Genomic DNA, 23280 nt, shown 5'->3' with positions numbered 1-23280 from the left:
TTAAAAAAAAAAAAAAGAAAGGATGCTCATTTTATAGAAGGCCTGTATAGGCTTCATTGTTTGACGCATTGGGTTATTTCTCTTCTACTCTTTAATAACCTCATGTATGAATAATTAACACTCTTGAATAGAGTACAGAGAGAGTTATGAAGGATGTCTTGACTGGTTTAGTCTTCTTGATTATACTTTCCCCTAATAATGACTTGCACATGGACCTGACTTACTGGGGAGCATCACAGTATACTTGGGGTTTTTCAGGTATTCATCTCTAATGGGTGGCTATGCGACGTTGTGTTGGTACTGTCAGTCACGAGTCATGAGACTCGCTCTCCTTCCCATGGCTTTAGCTTTTTTCTGGTGGAAAATGGAATGAAAGGATTTATCAAGGGACGAAAGCTACAAAAAATGGGACTAAAAGCCCAGGTAAGTCTTAATATAAATCACATTCAGGTAATAACTGAGTTTACTCAATTTTTAATAATAAATGCTTTATAAATAATTGAATTTATTCAATTATGCCTTATATATAGAACTACATAAAATACAATTATTTCTTCCAATTCTGAATTCCTAAAATATGCTTCTCAGAAATAATAATGAAGATTTATTCCACCATTTATGCAACACATCTCTTTCCGGTGGTCAGCAATGGATGTGAATCAGGGTATTTTGAATATCTGCTTTAGAAATGGCAAAATTAACTACAAGATAATAGGCCCTCTAGTTATTAAATATATTAAAGAAAATTATGAAATAAGAACAGGAAATATTTTTTCTATTGTTTGGTAATTTTTTCACTACTGAAAAGAAAAACATTTTATTTCATATGCATTAGAAATCCTTCGTCCTCAGTACCTTCATAACTGGACAGTACTGGAGCTAGAATGATGGTACATTGCAGTGGGAAAGCCAGAAGTTTTGGAATCAGGTGAACCTGGGTTTGAATCCCTGGTTTACCATTTACTGTGTATTCATTAACCACTCCATCTTGGCTTCCAGTTTGTTTTGTTTTTGTTTTTTTTCTTAAATGGAAATAATAATCTCATTAGGTTATTGTGAGATTTAAATGAGATAATTCTGTACTGAATTGTATGATCTCTTAGGATACTGCAGAATTATTCTTTGAAGATGTACGGTTGCCAGCAAGTGCCCTACTTGGAGAAGAGAATAGAGGCTTCTATTACGCCCGGCAACAGCTTTCACAGGTCAGAAGTATTAAAGATTTCGTGTTTTGATTAGATAATGGACTGGAAAAGAATAATGTAGAACTATATAAATCCATGAATGAAAAATTTGTGACATAGCTAATCATTTGACTAGAAAGTTGTAAAAAATATATATATGAGTTTTGTAGGCTAGATAAGTAAATAACGGAACAAAGGGACATTCAGTCAAATTTTATAAGTGAGTAGGGAAATAGGTATTTCAGTTCTGATTCCTTATTGGAATGATTTTAGCTTCTTAACCACATGTCAAGAATTCTTATCTCTTTGTAAAGAAATGTCAGCCAAAATACAGTTTGGTTTGTTTTTTTATAATACCTGGGAATCAAAGGGGAACACTGTTAAGCTCAGGCTAAAAAGTTTTAGCTATTGTACATAGGGTCAGCCCTCACACTTGTGTTTTGGGAATTGTGGTTGCTATCACTGAGCCTTATATGCCAGAATAAGAGGCTGTAGCTGCCTAGTAACTGGAACAGCATGAGCCAAACATGAAATTGGTGATAAGGGCTACAAACACTGGCACAGAAATAGGATATGAAAATCACCAGCAAGATGGAATTAAACTGACTGTGGATACTTTTGCTCTAGTAGGAAGAATTTAACCTATGCACTTTAAGATGTTAATTTCCATAGATATATTAGGATAGGTAGTGTGCAGACATCAATAAATAAAAATTAACAATTTCAGAATTTCTTTACTCATAGATGAATAAAGATAAGAGGGAATTTAATAAATTAGATATATATCTATATATAGTGAAGACAGTCATTTATAAACATAAAGGATTTGCTTAGGGATTTACAGACGTGTCAAAATATTCTTAGAAATCGTAGGAGCCTTTTTTATAAAGAGTTAAGAAATAAATTAATTGTTTGGAGTTTTATAAAGATTATTTATGGGGCTTATTATCATTGAGATCATGTGAAAATCACTTGTATAATTAGAATAATGTTAAATGCCTAATTTTGGGGTTATAGGAAAGGCTACTAATTGCTGACTTTGGAGTTTCAGCCAGTGAATTCATGTTTGAAGAAACCAGGAACTACGTTAAACAAAGAAAAGCTTTTGGGAAAACACTTGGACATATGCAGGTAAGCTTGTCGTCATGGTTTAATATCAGATAATATCAACTTACCCTTCTGAAATGGGTCTAGGCTAAACATAAATATGGAGTAATTTTCATATAGGTGGTATTAGAATTCATGGGAGTGGATGAGATCATTGAGGGCGAGAGAGAGTAGAGAATAAGACAAGAAGAGGTGCTAGGACAGAGTCCTGAGGGAAAAAAATACAAAATTTACAGGAATTAGAAAAGAAGCGCCTCCAAAGACAACTGAGAATGAACACCTAAAAACTGAGAAAGCAAATCAGGCAATTGTTGTCGAAGCCGCCGCGAGGAAAGAAAATTTCAAGTAGGAGGAAGTGGGGCCAAGTGCTGCTTAGAGAGAAAAAACAGATGAAGGTCAGAGTACCCACTGGACATGATGATATAGAGGTTATTTCAGAAGAGCCCTTAATGGACTGGTGTAGGGGTGGTGCCAGGCTACAGCGAGTAGAGGAGTAAATGGAAATGAGGAAGCAACGATGCTGACGGCAGGCAACACTTTCTTGAGTTTGGCTGGGAATGTTAATGGAGAGGCAGGATGGTAACTGGCGGGGCACGAAGAGAAGGGTAGGGAGGAAGTGGGGGAAAACATGTGGGGCCAAGTGAGATATTTGGAGATGGTTAATTTTTTGTTATTATTATTCTTCAGATGAGAATGTTAGAGCATATTTTAAGACCTGGAACAAGGATTTGGTAAAGAGGGAAATATTGCAGATATGGAGAGGATAATTAACTGCACAGGCTCTGTGAGAAAGCGTGAAGGTGATGGGTGCCAAAGCACATGGGAAGATAGGCCTTCCCGTTCCCACACAGAGAAGCTGTCTCCATTGTAACAGGAAGAAAAGAGGAAGGAGGGTGGGCATGGGCTCAGTTCTGTCAGTAGAAAATTGCAAAAGCTCTTTTCTGAAGACTTGCGTTTCTTTACATAACAATAGGGAAGAAAGAGATGCGAATGCATGGAGCGTGCTGGTAGCCAGAGGAGAGTAAGGAAGGTTTGACAGACCTTCTTCAGAATGACAAGCTGAACTAACTAGAGAAATATGGTAACCCTCTGGCAGTATTGAGGACCCAGATGAAGTTAGCGATCATGAATTTATAGTGGCACCGTCTGCTTTTTTGTGTATCAGCTTTTCTAGAAAGATTTAGTTGCCTATATAGTCATCCACAGAGACGGTGGATGGTCGTGTTTAATTAAGGTTGGGTTTTGCCAGGAAGCTTAAGGTATTTGCAAAGGAATTCAGTATATATGGTGGCCATCATCACTAAATATGCCAATGAAATTTTAGACCCTCTAGTTTCTTCTTAAATGAAGGAACCGTTTATAAACATTGCAGCCATCCAATTGGTGAAACATTTTGTCAGCAAAAAACCTAGATTTGGCAATCTACCTTGAAAAGTTTTAAGTAGAATGACTTGACCAAAAGGCTTTGTTGAAGGGAAAAGGAAATGAAACATTTTGTCGCTTTTCAGGACCAGCATTATATAAATTAAGTTCAGATGTGGTTTAAATCCTAGCACAGCTACTTGAATATCTGGTCTAGGCAAGTTGTATTATCTCTCCCAGAAGTATTTTCTTATTTGTAAGAAATATCAGGTGAGTAATATCAGGTGACTAATATCACCGCATAGAGTTACTCTGAGGATGAGATGAGATAATACACATACAGTGCTTAGAATACTGTCTTCAAAGTAAACACTCACTAAGTTAGCTTTTATTATTATTTTTCCCCTTAGGTAATGTCTTCCCTCATTTTGTTCCAATAAAGAGAGCCTTTTTATCAACTTCTTTTTGCTCCAGGTCTGGACCAACTCTGTCATTTTGGACCTATTTATTGCCTCTTTATTCATCAAGTTGACTTTTTCCATTCTGGGAAAAAAAAACAAACTTCTTTACATCCTCTCTTATGGACATAACAGATCTAAACACAGTTGTTCTGAATCTATGGAAATCAGGCATGTGTTTAGTCAAGAAAGCATTTTTAAAAACAGTATAATCTGACTTGCCTAAATTGTGATTTCCTTAAGAGTAAGGATATTATAGTTTATATTCCCTTTCATTTGTGTATCACTGATTTACCCATATCAGTGACCCTCAATGGCTGCCCTCTTCCCCTACACATTTAGAGATGTCAGGGAGGGCAATGCACAGACACTTAAGGTGTAAGCTCGGGAGACCAGTGTTGTTAACTGTTCTGTAATTTACAGATAGTTTTGTATAGCAACTAATCATCTCACTCAAAATGCCAACAGTCTCCCTTTGAGAAATACTGACCTGCATGATTTATTCCTTTTTGTTTCACTGAGCCAATACACGTTGATTGCTTTCTAAAGGTTGTGTGCTCGGAAGTAATTTCCCAGGTATGACTCTGGACATACACACTTAGGCTTTTAGCCATATAAAGGGAGTGATGCCACTTGGTGTCATTCTGTGACTTTCCAGTGGTACCCAAAGTGGAATTAGGATCACTTGCTTTTGAAATCCAGCCACCACCAGTTTCACATCAGAAATGTTTATTAAAACACTCATGCCTTTAGACCTATTCTGGATACTATAAGAAAGGAACCACATAGACATATTTTTCATTTCCTTGGGAATCTAGAATTGCTATGATTGTGAAATTCGTATTAAATTACAACAAAGATGACTATAATGTTATCCAGGTTGTCAGTATAGCTCAGAATGTTAAATGTGGTTTAACACTTAACCGTGAAAGAAACAGAAAATTGATATAATGTTTCCCATAGAAGAAAAGGGCTCCCTTTAAATATTGATATATTTATGAATAAATATATTTTGATGGCAAAAAGATAAATAGTTTTAATCCTTTCAAACCAAGTGCCATTTTGCCTTCTTTTAAAGGTAGTTTACTAAAATTTCACTAGGTGGCAGTAGCATTCTGCTTCCACGGGTATATTATCGCTACGAGTAGTATTGTTTTCTAAGTATGTTTTGTGATTTCTGAGATATTTCTTCTAATCTTCTGTTTTACCCAGATAAATATCTTTGAATAATATTTTCACATTTAATCTAGGAATGTATTCAGAGAAGATGAATGACCAATACATGCCTACATCTCTTATTCTAGAGCTGTGTATACTACGGTTCTAGTTATTAAATTAAAATAGAAGATTTTGAAATGTCATATGATGATTTGTCAAATGTAATTTTATGACCATATAACTATTTAGTTTTCTTCCACTTTGTTATCTTTGAATTTTGAACATTTTGGGCCTTTCTGATCATTTAGGTGCGTTTCAGAAAAATGCATTTCCATTTTAAGATGGAGACCTACCATACTTAAGTAGCAAATAGTATAAGATTTTCATTTCTTTCTATTCATACTCTCCATATTTGATGTTAAGCCTTATGATTTCCCATGGAATAGACAATGGAACAGCAAGATTCAGATACTTGTATTAAATAATGATAATAACTGTCATTTATTATTTTTATCATTATCATTATTTATCAGTATTTTCCCACTTTTTTCATTGCACTCTACCTGTGTGCCAGACACTGATAAACGGATTGTCTCGTTTTGGGTTTTGTTTCATAGCAACTCTGCATAACTATCATACTTATCCTATTTTACAAATAAGGAGACTGGGGCATAAAGAGGTTCAGTCACTTACCCAAGATTACACAGATATTCTAACTCTGAAAACTATACTTTCGTTTTGTTGTTAAAGATTTTATTGGGGAATTGGGGGAGGGGATCAGCCAAGTTGTTGTCCTTCAATCTTAGTTGTGGAGGGCGCAGCTAGCTCAACTCCAAGTCCAGTCACCATCCGGCCACCTGTCAGCAACTTGCGATCACTCAGCTCAAGGTGCCGTGTTCAATCTTAATTGTGTGTGTGTGGGGGGGAGTGCGCAGCCCCCCATCCCACGCGGGAGTCCAACCGGCAACCTTGTTAGGAACACACACTCTCACCAGCTGAGTTATCCTGCCACCTGTTGGCAGCTCAGCTTGGGCACAGCTCACTGGCCCATGTGGGAACCGAACCGGTGACCCTGCTGCTCAGAGCTCGCACCCTTAACCAACTGAGCCACTCAGCCGACCCCTGGAAACTACACTTTTAACTCATGCATAAGTTTTACTACCCGGAAATTTAAGATAGCTAGACCTTTTTTCTTTCCCCGCTCCCTTCACTCATAGACAATGAAGTGAAAAGTCAGTGTTCTCTTCTAACACAAGCTTTAGTTATTTCCTGTGCGGTATGTGCTCTTGATTCTAAGGGCACAAAGTATTAGAAAAAGGAATAGAAGAGGAAAAAAATAACACTTCTTCCTTACATTCCTCCAGAAAGGGAATATCCAGTTCTTAAGACCTTGTGCGGGGGATTAACTAACTATAAAATTAGGTAGCAAATCTAAGATATTATAGTTTATATTTGAGTCATAATATATTAGAGTACAACTAATGGTGGTGTTTAAATGCAATACTGGGCTACTTAACCTCTCCAAGGTGGCTTCCAGTTCCATAATTCTATGATTCTAAGAGTTCTGTCATTTAGAGCTCTGAAGGAGACTCTATCTGGTCCATTTACTACCTTCAGGGAATTGTTTTTAAATGCTAGCTGCGGTATTATCTATTAGTGACTATGAATGAATGTTAAAAAATATTGCTACGAGCATGTTGATCGTTCACAAAAAGCACCATGCTAATAATGTGTGGTACAATTCGTAGCTGCCGTTTATTAGAGAATAATTTCACAAAGTATGATACAATGTCTGCAGTGAAGAGCAAAGAGCAAACATGCTTAGTAACACCCAACTCAGTGCCAAGAATATGTACATATTTAATCTCTTTATCCCCAGGAGTAAATTATGTACTCCTGGAGGCATTAATACCTTCAAACCTGTGGACCTCACTGCATGTACTGACACAAGAATTCTAAATGAGCCCATCCTGGTCTGAAATTTAGCTTCAGCTTCTAGAAGCTCCCAGCATTCCCATAGGAACAGCTCTCATGAGAGAATTGGGCTTAGAGATCTTGGTTCTCTCATATAAGGAAGAGTGCATAAATTCTCAAAATGTGCCATCCACAGGGGTGGGGGTGGGGAGAAACTATCTTGAGATTTGTCAGAGTTTCCCTCATTTTTCAAATGATGTGTCATTGAACTAAACCAGGAGTAGGCTTAGAACTGAGTTTTAAGCAGGGGTTTTCACAGAACATATCTGTTTTCAATGTATAGAAGCGTATTTCCCCACTTTTTTCATTTCTTATTCTATCTTTAGATTTTTTGTGAGTAAACTTAAATATGTAAGGTGGGAGTGGGGAACTGTGTGCGGATTAAAGGGTAGAGATTTGGCCCAATGAAATATAAATGAATAGAAAGGATGGTAGAAAAATAAAGGGAAGAAGGCTTGATGTAACCCAGCATGTTCTGAATTAGAGGCCATGGAGCACAGGTGGGGAAAGTGTGGCATCAGCCTTCCCACTGCTTGGTTTTGGAATCATTAGATGCCAGCCACACTGTCTTTTTCTAGAACAAGGTGGGGTAAAGCCAAGGGAAAGGTAACCAATTGGGTTTTTTATCAGCACGGTAGCTCTGTTGGCACACCTATGAGGAATCTGTCCCTCAGAGCTCGTACTCCACTCGACACGCCTGGCCTTGCCTGGCCCTCTGTCTTATTAGACTCCTTTTATACTCTTTTTCCAGGAGTGGAAAGTACTCAAACTGTGCCCACCACGATGCTGAAAGGTTTGAGAATTGCTGTAACCAATAGCAAAGGCAGGGCCAACATCCTCTGACAATCGGGTCCCCATGGCCTTCCTTTGAGAACTCAATCAAGGCTTTGGACTCGCCAGTACGTAGGCGGGGTACATTTAATTCCTGGTTTGAGCTTCACGGAGACATGTTTGGGACTAACGCGCACGTCCTTTGTTAGCCACAGTGAAGGTCTCACTCAGAAATTCCACAGCAAAATGGTCACAACTCTTTTTCTATCTGAATTTCTACAAGGGAGATAGAACCCACTGACTATCGCTAGGCCTTGAACTTAAGAGGTCAACTAGAATGGGGCGTAATTTTTGGAAGTTACCCAAAGTGGAAAACCAGTATTTCAAATCCAAGCTACTTTCCTAAAAGATGTTCCAGAATTGGTGCTAAAGAGACCAGCTGTGAACTTAAAGTTCAAGGTGTGAGAGCCACGAGTCAGGAATGCAAGAAAATTTGATTGAAGTGAGAGCCGTCGAGAACAATTGAGGATGGTCAAGAGAGAATGATTTCCAAGAATACTCTTTGGTTGTTTATGAACAGCAGGAAGAGGTATATGGATATGTTAACACTGACAATTCAGTTCAAGTTAGAGACTGTGCTAGCTAAGCTATTGAGAAAGAGAGGAGGGAGTGGGGGTCAGGTGGAAGAGGTTGCGGGTACTGGACTTTGATTTCTTGAGTGCTCTCTCTGGTTCGGTTGTTCTTCTATTGCATTCTACAGACCTAGATTCAATACTTCGCAAAATAAAATACTACTTTTGATGTTGTCCCTCCAGATTGTTACTGTATTACTGTATTTCAAGACAAAGAAGGAGAATAGAGAAATATGATTACTTAGTTTTATTAATAGAGGAAAATTCTTCGTGGATTTAGATTCCGGAGGAAAATGTGTTTTTCAACAGTTGTACATAAAGGACTGTACCACAAGATGGTGCTCACCCATCGAAGTCATGCTGTTTTTCAAGAATCTTACTGGTCTACAATTTTTAATCCTAAACATACAATCATTATTTATATATTTATTTTTGCATCTTTTAGTATAAATTTCCTTAGCAATGGAATATAGTGGGTTTTAAATTTAAGCTCTTTAGTTAACATATGCCTCTTTTTTGGAGGGAAAAAACAAACTTAGTGATTTCTACTTTTGTTTTGTTCTAAAATTGTTTTAGTATATAATTTTTTATCTCTAGGCGACTCAAAATATGCTCTTCTGCTGTGCTCATTTTTATCTTTCATTTCCTTTCAATTCAAGACAGTACAGCATAAGCTAGCAGAATTAAAAACACGCATCTGTGTAACCAGAGCTTTTGTGGACAGCTGTCTCCAGCTGCATGAAGAGAAACGTCTGGACCCCGGCACCGCTGCCATGGCGAAATATTGGTATGTGTGCTACAGTAATTAAAATGTGGTGTTTTCACAGACTGTTATGGAATTCTTCCAACTGTAAACTCAACCTTGAGGGTCTTAAAGGAAGAAATTTGTGTCAATGAAAACTAGCCATGAGAACCAATCTTTAAAAAAAAAAACACTGAAAGGTCCCATTAAGTCTATTTATAATGTGCTAAAAATTACTCGAGTTGGTATTTAACTTTTAGCATGCCATTGAAAATAAAATACTAAGAGACTGAAGTAGGGTGGCAGATTAGTTCATTCTGGTAAGTTTAATTTCAAATTATCTGAAGAGTGGCACTATAGTGAGACCAAGAAATGACAGTAAAACTTAAGGGTCCTGGAGTAGTCCCAATTCTTTCATTAAATAACTATAATTAAATTTAATTTTCTCTGGAACAACATTTTGATATCTGTGAAATGAGTAGATTGGACAGGATATTTCTATTTAAGGTGTTTTTCAGGTCAAAAAAAAATTTCTGTGGGCCGGCCAAGTGGCTCAGTTGGTTAAGAGCTGGCTCAAGAGTGTGAGCTCTGAGCAACAGGGTCGCCGGTTCGATTTCCGGCCCAAGCTGAGCTGCCGCTGAGCTGCCAACAGGTGGCAGGATGGCTCAGCAAAAAAAAAAAAAAAAAAAATTCTGAATAATTGACTACCCAAGCAAAAGTTGCCCATGCTCTATTAAGTGAAAGGAAAAGTGCCCTCTTAAGTTGAAAAAGACTTACATTTATATTAAAGATGATTAGCAATGGTATTAAAAATCAGTTGATTGAAAAAAGACCTCTATAAGGTGTTTTGTGTATTTTAAGATGCAAGAACATAGTTTAAAACAGATTCTAGACATGAGGTTGGTTTGTTCTGTTTTAAAAAATAAACATTCTCACATCTCATTAGCCCAAGAATAACCTAGAAAAAGTTCCTGTCATTATTCATTAACTTGTGTTCCATTCAGTCAGAAGTAGAATGGGGAAATATGCAGAATAGTTTTATGTAATCATTCCAAAATAATAAAATTACCAGGTTGAAACTGATGTGAAATTACCAGGAACTTGCACTTTTGGGGGAGACATTTTACATTTACATTTATAGCAAGTTCTTTGACCAGATGGAAAAAGTGTAAAATAAATTTTAGATATTTTTTGAAAGAAACATATATTTGGATAGCTATTGACCTCATTGTTCTTTGAAAATTCCAGTTTTATATAGACATACTGGTATTCCATTTTGAAGCAGAGGAAACAGCTAGTTAGTTATAGCCCAGTAAATATTTTACTAAAATACTTGCCAAATACAAAAATTCCAAATACTGTTGCCCCTGAGTCTTGTCTGTTAATAATTATATTGTTACTGTGTTTCTTAGGAATCACTCTCACCTGTCCTATGGATTGAGTTAAAAATTATTTTAAATAGGAAAATATGTTTGTGCTTACCTTTGCTTTATATTGCCCGCTATTGAAAAATAAGTTGAAAAGAATTTTGAACTAACATTTTTATGTTAAGGTGAATGAAATCTCTACCAGCTATCTTACAGATTAGTTAAAATTATTGTGATAAGATCAGAAAAGAATATTTCTCAAAAAGTTCATATTAATATACATATACTTTAGGAATAATCATTTCCAAATAGTCACTAATAAGTTTCCTATATGATGACATGTACTTAATAGTAGTGTGCCCGCTTAGATTTTCACTTTTACTTTCAGTTTATTTCTGAAAACCCTAAAAAAAAATTTTTTCCCCCCTCAGTTACTAGAATTCAGAATTGCAGCCCTCAGTCAGAAAGTGACATCTTTGGGAAAAACAAAAAAAGAGAGAGACAAAAAAATGGAACTAGATGCCTGTATAATTGTACTGTTAACTTAGATCATATAGAGAATCTAAATAAATTAGATCAAATTCAAGTTTCTATTGTACCTTTTTCAGGCCTAAAGTGGCCAAAGCCCAATAGTCTATGCTTTCCACATTTTGTTTCTATCCTTATCAAAAAACCCAGCCAGAAATATAATTGATAAAGTATTCATTATTGTGAAAATTCTCCTGAGATTTATTTCATATGCAATTTACACACAATTACAGTTATATCTCTGGTTGGCTAATCTACCTAGTTCTAATTGTTTGATAAATGTATGCAGTTCATAAATAATTTGTTTCCTGATTGTGAAGCACCTCATGCAAATCCATTTCAAATGTCCCTTCTCTGCTTTTTATTTCGGTCACCTAGGGCATCTGAGGTACAAAACAGTGTTGCCGCTGACTGTGTACAGCTCCATGGAGGCTGGGGATACATGTGGGAGTACCCAATTTCAAAGTGAGTATAGCTGTTCTGTGACACTCCTCTGGGTGATGTGAAGAGAAAGGAAAGTCGCTGTGCTTGGTCCATGGAGTATAGAGGGAAAGGAGGTACAAAATCCTTGCATCTTTCAGCTGACTACATAATGTGTTCAGGCAGATGGAAACAGCTTTACGTTATCGGCTCACCACTAGGATTTCATCATTTTTAAAGAGAGTGAAGAGGCCAAAATGCTAAAGCTTGATGCTTGGCTTTATTTGACTTATTATACAGAAGGACTAATATCATTTTTTTAATAGTTGAGTAATATTTTATTTTATTGGTTAACCATAGTTATTCAGGTTATAGACATAATTGACTAATTTTCTGTTGCTATTGGGCAGCTCATAAAGTTTTTATCTCAGGGCGTATATAATTTATAACCTTTTATAAAAACTCAGCAATGAGTAGGGCTTTTTCCCTTTCTTGTGACTATAGGCATGAAGTAGCTAAATGATGTTTTTTAATCAATCCTTGGACTTGGATTTTGGTATGTCCTTTTAGAACTACTTCAAACAGGAGTTCATCCAAAGCCTGTGTTATTTTTATCTCTATATAGTCGTGAACTCAAAAGTAAACATTGAGTTCTGCTAGCACACATGAAGTTATCACTGAAATTTGTCCTGGGCATTTTCATGTTTTATTTGCAATATTGATCCATCTATTCACAATAATTCACAATGGTAGGAAAATAATCTAATAACGGGTGTTCATATTTTTTTACTTACCTGTGCTGTTACAACTGCTGCTGGGAAAGCACACATGTCGTGGCTCAGTGCCTGTCTAGTTTAGTTCGGGTTCTAACAAAGGCGTATTAGGGGAAGAGCAGTTCAACCACCCACATAGCCCAGGATTTGAGGGTGAGTCTTGGCCTCTGTTTTCTCAGAAGCTATTCCTTCATGTCAGTAGCGAGTGAAAATTGTAGCTTGATGGCTTAGCATTTGAAATCCCTGGTTTCAGTTTCAGAGACTTATATTTCCTTCCAGGAATAATAATCCCCTTCTTGGCCGGCTTGTTAGCTCAAAGATTGTATGAAGGTTTAAACTAGACTGTTATTTCTCTCCCCAAAGACATAGGGAAGGAACTTCTTATAACGAGAGAGAGTAGTAGATAGTATCAGAAAAAAAAATAATTAGATACATTAGGCAGTGTGTGGATGTGTACAGACTGTGATTTAATGGAAAAAAATCTTTCTAATTGTGTTTCTTATATCCTCAGATTAAGCTATATACATTGTGTGTGAGTGTGTGTGTGTGTGTGTGTGTGTGTGTGTGTGTTGCTGAATCTTGGTTTCATAGAAAAAGAGGTGATTTTTGTTTCGTTTCATTGTATTTGTTTTCTGTTTGTTTTTAAATTACCGCCCTTAAACATGAGTTTATTTCAGTCTTATTCATTAGGCTTGGGGCCTGTGAGAAGCGAGGCTTAAGCTTTGCCATTTCAAGAATTCTCTGCCATGCTAGGAAGAGTAGCCTGAGATATAGAGCTTCATCATTTGTGTGGTTAAACATTCATTCTGCTGCCTTTCTCTGTTAATTTTAGTTGATGACTGAATTTAATTAGTAACCTATAAAAGGTCTACTGATCTCTGTTGTTACTTATTCCATTGGAACTTCTGTAATGTGAAAAAAAAAATGCCCAACCCAGTCCAAAAATGTCTAAAAGCATTGAGATTGCTGAAGTAGGCGGAAATGCCAGGTAAGGTCCTCTAAATGCAGGGGCTGGATTTTGTGGACAATGGAATCTGTTCAACAGAAAAATACAAATGTCTCTAGATTTTCAAGTTTCTCCAGAAAGTAGGTATTGAGACAATAGAATTCCTTTGTCATACAGTAAATCAAATCAGTAAATATTTACTGAATACTTGCTTTTTGCAAGGTCCCATGATGAAACATGGAGAAAGATAAATTCAGAATTGGTCATGTTCCTAGAGAGCTGGCATATTTAATTTGTCTCAAAAATTCAATTTAAAAAAAACGATTTTATGCTTGAAAAAGAAATGCCTTTGAATTTGTCGACTAGTAAAGTCCAAAGCTCAATAATTAGCTCTACATTCTAGGGTCAATGAAAATATTGCGATGTAATAAAAAAATACTTGCCAAAATTGCAGGATACCTACCTTCTTATCCCACTCTGCCAATTATCTGTTATTTGACACTTAAATAGAAACTATTAATTAGTAAATGTATTAACTTCTCTGCACTTCAGTTCCTTTACCTGCAAAAACAATACAATATTTATTCTCCCTGATCCCAGAGCTGAGAGGATAAAATGAAACAAGAACAGGTAAAAACAGCTAGACAGTGTCAAGGTTATTGTCATTGCTACCAAAAGTAAATTTTTGATAACAGTTTTTCATTTTTTTGTGCCAGTGAACTCAGCCACTCAGCATTTTAACCTCATACATTACTGGAATGACTATTAACCATTTCCAAGAAATAAGTTACTTGTTAACTTTATGGGAAGTAATATTTTCTAAAGCATCATTTTATACCCCTGACGGCAGCAATTGGTGGTGGGAATCTGAAGGGATGTTAGAAAATATGTACTTTCTTTTCTGTTTTGTTTCCTCTAAAACTAGTGGACTTCAGCTTCTTTGGAAAACGTTAAAGATAACAAGAAATTAAAACATTCTATCCATTTCTAAATTTAAATTGGCCTTTTTAGAAAATACTATATGTGGTGAATTTTACAAAATTAAATCAAAACTATAAATGTTATTTTGAATTTGTAATCTCTTCAAGCAAACTAAAACAAAGCTATATTGATAATCACTATCTTACTAGAATTCCGTAATTAATACAATCGAGGATGAATGCCATACTGATAGAAAGTAATTTATGAAAAACTTTTATTGTTTGGATTTCATTAAATGAATACTTTAAAGTAATTAATAGTTACATGGTGAGGAAAATTTTATAATTTTTAATGTATTTTATTTATTCATTCAATCATCTGATTTATCCAGAGCTTATGTGGATGCCCGAATTCAGACAATCTATGGTGGTGCCAATGAAATAATGAAGGAGCTGATTGCAAAGGATATCATCCATGACTAACAGACATCTGCCCACATCCTGGAATCCTATTACGACTAATCTGGTTTTAAATCTACTCAAAACAAAACGCAACCTGGAGAGGGAGGAAACACTAAACATGTTTTTGTATGCTGTCTTATAGAGAAAGAAACCAAATGCAAATATAAGATTAACACAGTGGGAGGAGAAATCTTTGAATCCAAGATTCTAAAATTCCCCAACATAAGGTTTAAATGTTAATTTTTTTTTTGTATAGTTAAAAGGCAAAGATTTCCTGATTCTAGAAGCCTTACTGTTTCATTTACCCCAAAAATTCTTAGAAAACAGAATTTATTAAATGTTTAAAATTGAGGCAGAAATACTTTTGTTATACTATAAAATCATTAACAATACAGCGCATTGACATTGAAAGGAAAAGAAATATAATTTAGAATACAAAATAATTTCAGCTATGTTTTGCTCTAAATTCCCCAGAACAGTGGAATTCTACCACCCCACCCTAAGCCTCTGTTCTTAAGTCATGGAACCCTTTCTTCAAACTGAGAAAGTTTATGCAGAGAGTCCCTGTTACATGCAGATGAATGAACTCTAGTTGAAACAGGAAGCCTTCCCAGCACTTAGCTAAGCATTTGCCTAACCCCACTAGAGAATGTCATTGGTTCTGTCATCTACTGACACTTGGACTTTCAACAGATTTCCATCTTAGTTTTACAGGAGAACACAGAATAATTCATTATCCTTTAGTTTTAAGATTTTGGTATATTTTATATGTATCAAAAGAGTGACTTTTATTGTAGAACAGTGTACTTTTAAAATTAATTCAATAAATATTTTATGTCTTCTATACTCCAGGCTGTTAAAAATATGATGGCAAATGAAACTGGCAAGGTTCGCTAATGGGTGAATAAATAAGTTATAATTAAAAAAGAAGTAAATAAACAAGTTCAAACCATGATAAGTGCAATAAAAGGGAGAAAGTAAGCATTTAAAATAGGAAAGTGAGGTAACGGCGTTCGATTTGAGACTAAAAGTAATTATAATTAAACAAAAATAAAGCATTAATTTAATTTGTAAAGACTTGGGATCATTTCAGTACTTGTTTTCCTTTGCATATACTGGTGAGACAGTGAATAAAGTAGTTTTTACAAGGAAAGAAATATGTATTCTTGTTCAATTTAGAAAGCCTAAACATTTTAGTTGGTGTTGTTGGTATTAAACATTAGTTTTTAATTCAACCATTATAATTGGTTAGAGCAGAGGGAAGAGAAAATACTTTGATACCATTCCTAGAATTATACACCTTTGACTTGCTATTGAGTAGAAGTTTATATGATTGCCAACTTGAGTTCTTACTCATTTGCATTAAACATCTATATAAAATGGGTTAAAGTAAATTTTTATTAGATAGGACTGTACTTGCCCCTTTCACCTCCCTCATAGTACCAGGAAACGATACATGATTAGACAGATCAATCCTCACCCCTCAGCCTCTTTCCCTTCCTTTCCCAATCTTAAAGGAAACTAGATTTTAGGAAGACAACAGCTGTAGGATATAAAATAGATTAGCATAGTAGGAAAAGCTTGCTATATAGTGGTAGACAAATGTGGGTTTGAATGATAACGTTACAATTTAGGACCCGTTGGATCTTTGGCAATCTATTTAACTTCTCAGGATCCTTTCAGGTGCAAATGACAAAAGAAACCCAATTCACACCATCCTAAGCAAAAAAACCAAATGTGCTAGTTTAAATGGATTGTGGAGTAGCTCGTTCAGTCTAAAGAACTGTAGGAACTAGTGTCTCAGGAGCCTGGCTCTAGGGCTTAAACCTGCCAGCACTTACACTGTCCACACTTACTTTTTTCTTTTCTTTGCAAATTGGCCTAATGGACACTGCAGAGAAATTTCATTACAGGTCCTATAAAAATGACCTTGGGCTGCTCCAGGCCCACACCCTTCAGCACAATGTCATTACCAGGTAAGGGAAAGGAGCACTATGATTGACAGTCCCGGGGAGAAGCAGTTCCTGGAGCAGAGTGGTAATATCAAAAGAAAGGGACAGAGAAGTCGGCTGGGCAGACCTAATTCATACTCACTCCCACACACATGCACAAAGCTATTACAGTTCACTAGAGCTGGGAATAGGTTCTTGTAATTTTGATATATAAGAAAGTGAAAGGATTTCTAAGGTAAGATACTACCTTGGAATGATCGCTGGGACATTTTCTGTCTCTTCTAAATTGGTTGCTTATCTTGCCAACTATTCTCGTTTTGCCCCCTCAAGAGAAACATGGGTTGTATCATGAGCTTAAAACTGAAAGCAAAATAGGGAGTTCAGAATGTGCTTCTTACCTTTTCATTTGGCGTTGATTTCTTAAATAGCTAGTCGCTGTGTTGTGCTTGTGTGGCTTTGATTGGTGTTTCCTAGGGAGGGAATTTATCCTCTGTATCTCACACGGTGCAAAGTGCTCAAGAAACGATAAATAATAATCATACTCAAAAGAACAGTTTGGAGAAACACAGCAAGCAAGCCACACTGTGTAAATAATTAATGAGAATCAAAAAGCCTGAGCAATTTTGGTTTGGGCTGAGATTTTTAGAATCATAGTTAATTGCTTTAAAATCATTGTTGCCCTTATTTCTTTGATAGTGTCATTGAAATGACAAGATGTAAAAGAAACTGTTTTGAATTGCCACTGTAAAATCTAACTGCAAATCTTCACTAATCTAGTAACTTTAGTAGTTTACGGCACAAGGTATAAGATTTCTAGGATACTAGGTTTTTTCATAGGTCAGTATTATTTTTGGCATACACAGCATTTATTTATTTGGAGTCAATGGAAAGATTTGACATTGGGATGGAAACCAACTGTAGGCCTATCATGTCAACTGCTTTATAATATATGTTGAAAAGGTTCTACTCTATTTTTGAAATCGAATTTTCCATTTTTAAGAAAAAAAGTTACAGAAACTTCAAACATACTCAAAAATGGGAAGGTCGTATAATGAACTTCTAGCTTCAACATTGGCCAATGTGTCTCTCTCACTTCTTTTCTCAATTATTTTAAAGGAAATTTCAGATTTAATCCTATTTTTCATGCACACATATATATTTCAGAATAGGTTTTTAACTGATGAAATTATTTTTTTGTTTTTTTACATAACCACACGGTAATTATCATACTTTAAAAACTTAAATTTAACATATAGTTCCAAATTAACATTAATTTTTTCTTGGTTGTATCAATGCCTTTTGTAGCTAGTTTGTTCAAATCAGGATCGAAACAAAGTCGACAAATTGCACATTTTTGTATTGTCTCCTATGTCTCTTTTTTTTTTAATATTTTATTGGGGGAGTTGGGGGAGGGGAACAGCAATGGGGAATCAGGGGAAGGGGAATAGACAAGTTGCTGTTGTTTTGTTCTTCAGTCTAGTTGTGGAGGACGTTGCTTCACTGGCCCAAGTTAGCGCCATCATTGCGCTCTTCCCGGGTGAGGCAGATTGGTCACCGGCCTCTGGACAGCCGCTCACGGCGGCTCTTGGCAGCTTACACCGGCTGCCGGCCGCTGTTGCTGGCTACTGGCTACACAGGGTAGCCCATGGCAACCCACTGCAGCCTATGCCGTCACCAGCAACTCATGGCAGCCCAGCTCCAGGTTGAGCTGTTGTTCACCATCTTAGCTGTAGAGGGTGGTGTCACTGGCCCCCATGTGGGATCCAAACCAGGGCCCTGCTGCTCAGAGCTGGCATTCCAAGCCAGCTCTTAACCAACGTGCCACTCGGCTGGCCCTCCTAAGTCTCTTATTATACAACAGTCCTCCCTTCTTTCTTTTTTCCTTCTCTCTAAATTTTATTTTTTTTAAATTAACATACAGCAAATTGCCACCCCCCGCCCAGTAAAAATGCCCTTTTTAAGTTCTCTAAACTTTAACATGTGTACAGATTCATGCAACCACCAACATACTCAGGAGACACAGCAGTTTCATCACAACCAAAAACTTCCCCATGCCATTTGCAGACACATTCTCCCTGAACCTCTAACCTGTGGCAACCACTGTTATTAGAGCTTTGTCATTTTGCGACTGTCATATACATGGAATCATATAGTATGTGACCTTTTAAGAATGGCTTCGTTCTTTTGGCAAAATGCATTGAAGGTTCATTCATGTTCATGAATAAATAGTGTGTTTCTTTTTAGTGCTAAATAGTATCCCACTGTATGGATGTCTCACAGTTTGTTTATTTATTTGGGTGCTAAGATTAAACACCTAGGAGAGGGATTACTTAATCAGAAAGGCAAATGTATGTTTAACTTTAGAAGAAATTGTCAAGCTGTTTTTCCCGAGTGTCTACCATTCTGCCTTCCTACCAGCAATGTAACAGTTCCAATTGCTCTTCATCTTCTCCAGCACTTGTATTTTTTTTTTCTAATAGGTATGTTGTGGTATCTCATTGTAGTTTTAATTTGCATTTCCCTAATGTTTAATGATAATGATAATGCGCTTTAAATGTGCATGTTTGTCTTCCAGATATCTTCTTTGGTGAGTGGTCTATTTTTCAGTTGGGTTACTTTATGTGTGTATATATATTGAGCTTTGAGAATGTTTTATATATTTCAATACTATCAAGCACGGGAAAGCCAGCCTGACAGATTCAGACAGTAAAGGAACAAGGAGCCTTTCTGAGACTCACTTTATTGCTTACCTAGAGCGTGAAAAAGACAAGTAGCCAAAGGTATCAGCTCTCTGTGGCCTCTGCACAGGATGACAGTGACACAAAAGAGGCCAGATGACTGCAATGGGAGTAATGGGACACTGTTGCTGAGAAGCCCATTCTATGATGCTGCTAAGAAGCCCAGTCCTGATGCTGCTAAGCAGTTTTATAGCTGCAAATGTGCCTTGAGGGCGGTGAGGCAGAAAGCCTCAGCCCCATCAGAACTCTTTAAACAATAAGAAAATGTCTCCTGACAGCCTTGGTATAGGGAGGCAAGTGAGAAATGGCCTTGTAGCAGCACCTCACAAGTCTCTCATGTTCCAGGGGGGTCACAGGCCTTCTGTGGAGATTCAGAGGTCGTTGGAGCCTTGCCTGTGTGACCCGTGTGGCAGGGTGCAAGGTCGTCAGGCCCTGGCTGTTCCCCCAGGTACAGGTCCTTTCGCAGATATGCAATTTGTAAATATTTTCTCTATGTAGCTATAGTCCTTTCATTCTCTTAACAGTGTGTTTTGTAAGAGCAAAAGTTTTTTAATTTTGATGAATTCCAGTTTATTTTTTTTTCTTTTATTTGGTATCACATCTAAGAACGCTTAGCCCAAATTCAAGTTATAAAGTTTTTCTCCTATGTTTTCTTTTAAGAACTTTATATTGTACATTGTTCGTTTAGATCTGTGTTCCATTTAGTAATTTTTATAAGATGTGAGATTTATGTTGAGGTTCATTTTTTTGACATATAGTTATCTGATTCTTGCAACATCACTTGTTGAAAAGAGTGTCCTTTTCTTCATTGAATTGCCTTTGCACTTTAATAAAAAATTAATTGACAAAAAAAATATTTGTGTGGATCTCTTCTGGACTCTGTACTGTTTTACTGATCTATGTGTCTCCCCCTTTGCCAATACTACACTGTCTTGGTTACAGTATTTTTATAGGAAGTCTTAAAATCAGGTAATGGAATTCTCCAATGTTATTCTTCTTTTCTCAGAATTGTATTGGACATTCAAATTCCTTTTCCTTTAGGTACAAATTTTTTAATCAACTTGTCTATATTTACAAACAGAAAAATTCCTGCTGGGATTTTTATTGGAATTACAGTAAATCTATAAATTACTTAAGAGGGTATTTCCACTTATACTATGTTGCGTCTTCCAATCCAGGGAATGTCTCGATTTATTTAGGTCTTCTCTGATTTATTTCTTCAGTATTTTATAGTGTTCAACATAGAGACACTATACATGTTTTGTTATATTTACACTTAGGTATTTTATTTTATTTTGGTACCTACACTAGTATGTATTAATGTTTAATTCTGGTTTATGATTGTTTATTGCTAATGTAACTGATATTTGTTGGCCTTGTCTCCTATGGTTTACTAAACTCACTTATTAATTCTAGGAGGTATTTGTAGATAACTTGGGATTTTCTACATAGAAAATACCATCCATGAATAGGGACAATTTTATTCCTTTTTAATCTATGTGCCTTTCATTTCTTTTTTCCTTTTTTTCTTCTTTCCTTCTTTCTTTCTTTCCTCCCTCCCTCCCTGCCTCCCTCCCTTCCTTCTTCTCTTTCTTCCTTCTTCCTTCCTTCTTTTCTCTTTTATTATACTGACTAGGACTTCCAGTATAATGTTGAATAGGAATGATGAGAATAGACAACCTTGTTTTTTCCTTATCTTAGTGGGGAAGCATTAGGCTTTCACATTAAATATGATTCCTTTAAGTAGATTTTTTGTAGTTGTCTTTTATCAGGTTTAGGAGGTTCCATTCTATTCCTAATTTGATTTATTTTTATTTTTATCATGAATGGATAATGAATTGTGTCAATTGCTTTCTTCCATCAATTGATATAATCATGTGGTTTTCCTTCTTTAGACTATTGATATAGCAGATTACATTGATTGCATCTTGAATACTGAACCAGCCTTACATTCTTGGGATAAACTCCACTTGGTTATCGTGTATTATAATTTTTACATATTGTTTGGTTTGCTATGATAATAGTTTATTAGGAACTTTTGCATTTATGTTCAGAAGCAACATTGGGCTGTAATTTTCTTTTCTTGCCCTGTCTTTACCTGTTTTTATTATCAGGGTAATGCTGACCTCATAAAACAAGTTAGGGATTATTTCTCCCTTTTTCCTCCATGCCATGCCATTGATTTGCTGGAAAAAACCTAGTCATTTATGTAGAATGTCCACCATTATTGACTTACTGATTTACTATCTCATGGCGATTTCTAATTCATTTCTTTATTCACTATATTTCCTATAAACTGATTTTAGAGCTAGAGGCTTAATTAGATACAGGCTCTTCCTCCCTCCCCCTCCCCCCCTAGAAAACTTAACAAATGGTGACTATTCTGTTGCATCACTCCATGAGGCACTTAACACCTAGTTGTCTCAGTTTTAGTGATACTGAAACTGATCAGTGGATTCAAATAATATTAGTCTGATACCTCTGTGAGATTCCTTATCAAAATTTTACCTGGTGGTTTTAACATCCATTGAGAATTTTTAAGATCTATTATTTCACTTGGAGTTATAAACAATGATTTTCTAATATTTAAACTCCTTTTGCATTATTAGCTTTCATAAAAATCTTCCAACTTTTTGGTTAGTCTGTGTGTCTGATGGGCCCTCTTGGAAGAAGCTGAGACACAGAAGTACAAAATGAAAAGGGAAGGAAGTCATGATGGGCAGGGAGACTGGAGCCTTAGATTGTGAAGCAGATCTGACAAAATTTGCTCTAGCAATGAAAACCTCTGGAGTAAAGACAGTCCCTTAGAGGAGTCCCGTGTGTGGCAGGAATGGCCAGTCCCTGGTTCGTCTGCCCTGCTCAGTCACTGCCTGGGGACCAACTGGGAAGAGGTAGTGTCCTTAAAGCTAATGTGCATCCTAAAGGTGCTAACAGCTAGAGGCTCAGTTAACTGTATTCCTTACAATAAAAGGGGAAGTTGTTTCTTGAAGGGAGATCTGGGAGTTATACCTCCATGGCTGCCACATCCTGAAATACAATTTGTAAGTGAAAGGCAGAATAACTTCTTTTTTTTTAAAGATTTTTTTTGGGGAATTGGGGGGATGGGAACAGTGCTGGGGAATTGGGGGAAGGGGAACAGATAAGTTGCTGTTCTTTTGTTCTTCAGTCTAGTTGTGGAGGACGTTGCTTCACTGGCCCAAGTTAGCACCATCATTGCGCTCTTCCCGGGCGAGGCACATCAGTCGCTGGCTTCTGGACGGCTGCTGCTGACCGCTCACGCTGGCTGCTGGCTACACACGGTAGCCCATGGCAACCCACTGCCACAGGGGCTGCAGCCTATGCTGTCATCGGCGACTCACAGCAGCCCAGCTCCAGGTTGAGCTGTTTGTTGTTCAGCATCTTAGCTGTAGAGGGCAGTGTCACTGGCCATCATATGTGGGATCCGAACCGGGGCCCTCTGGCGTCCTAAGCCAGTTCTTAACCATCGCACCACTCGGCCGGCCCCAGAATAACTTCTTGATTTCTTTTTCCTTTCATCAATTTTTAGAGTAATGAGTGGATACCCTAGCAACCTCCAATGGTGATGTTATTATTAGTATTAATAAGGACTGATGGGTTTTGCAAATTTGTATTTTAATTAATTAATTGCAGTCATTCTTTTTGATGCATTGTTTCATCCTAGACCGGTTAGAGAGTCCTTTTGAATTTGCTCATATATATATATATATATATATATATATATATATATATATATATATATATATATATATATATATCTTTTTCCTT

At 36.5% G+C, this 23280-nt stretch overlaps 1 protein-coding gene across 2 annotated transcripts in view; it reads left to right on the top strand.

The window, feature by feature from the left end:
- The window catches only part of ACADL (acyl-CoA dehydrogenase long chain), a 39068-nt gene extending 18738 nt beyond the window's left edge, over positions 1–20330 (top strand). Inside the window, exons 5-10 of one of the 2 annotated variants that reach the window (XM_019656910.1) lie at positions 259–423; positions 1104–1205; positions 2202–2315; positions 9306–9433; positions 11662–11748; positions 19840–20330. In XM_019656910.1, coding sequence (XP_019512455.1) covers positions 259–423; positions 1104–1205; positions 2202–2315; positions 9306–9433; positions 11662–11748; positions 19840–19975 — 732 coding nt within the window. In that variant the 3' untranslated portion in view covers positions 19976–20330. Of the gene's footprint in view, positions 1–258; positions 424–1103; positions 1206–2201; positions 2316–9305; positions 9434–11661; positions 11749–14734; positions 15958–19839 lie in introns of those variants that run through there. The other variant, XM_019656912.1, reaches the window with a different exon arrangement.
- The last annotated feature ends 2950 nt before the right edge of the window (positions 20331–23280 follow it).

Source organism: Hipposideros armiger, unplaced genomic scaffold (genome assembly GCF_001890085.2).
Source record: "Hipposideros armiger isolate ML-2016 unplaced genomic scaffold, ASM189008v1 scaffold_268, whole genome shotgun sequence".
Classification (NCBI taxonomy): Eukaryota; Metazoa; Chordata; class Mammalia; order Chiroptera; family Hipposideridae; genus Hipposideros; species Hipposideros armiger.
This window is presented reverse-complemented; position numbering and strand designations above follow the sequence as displayed.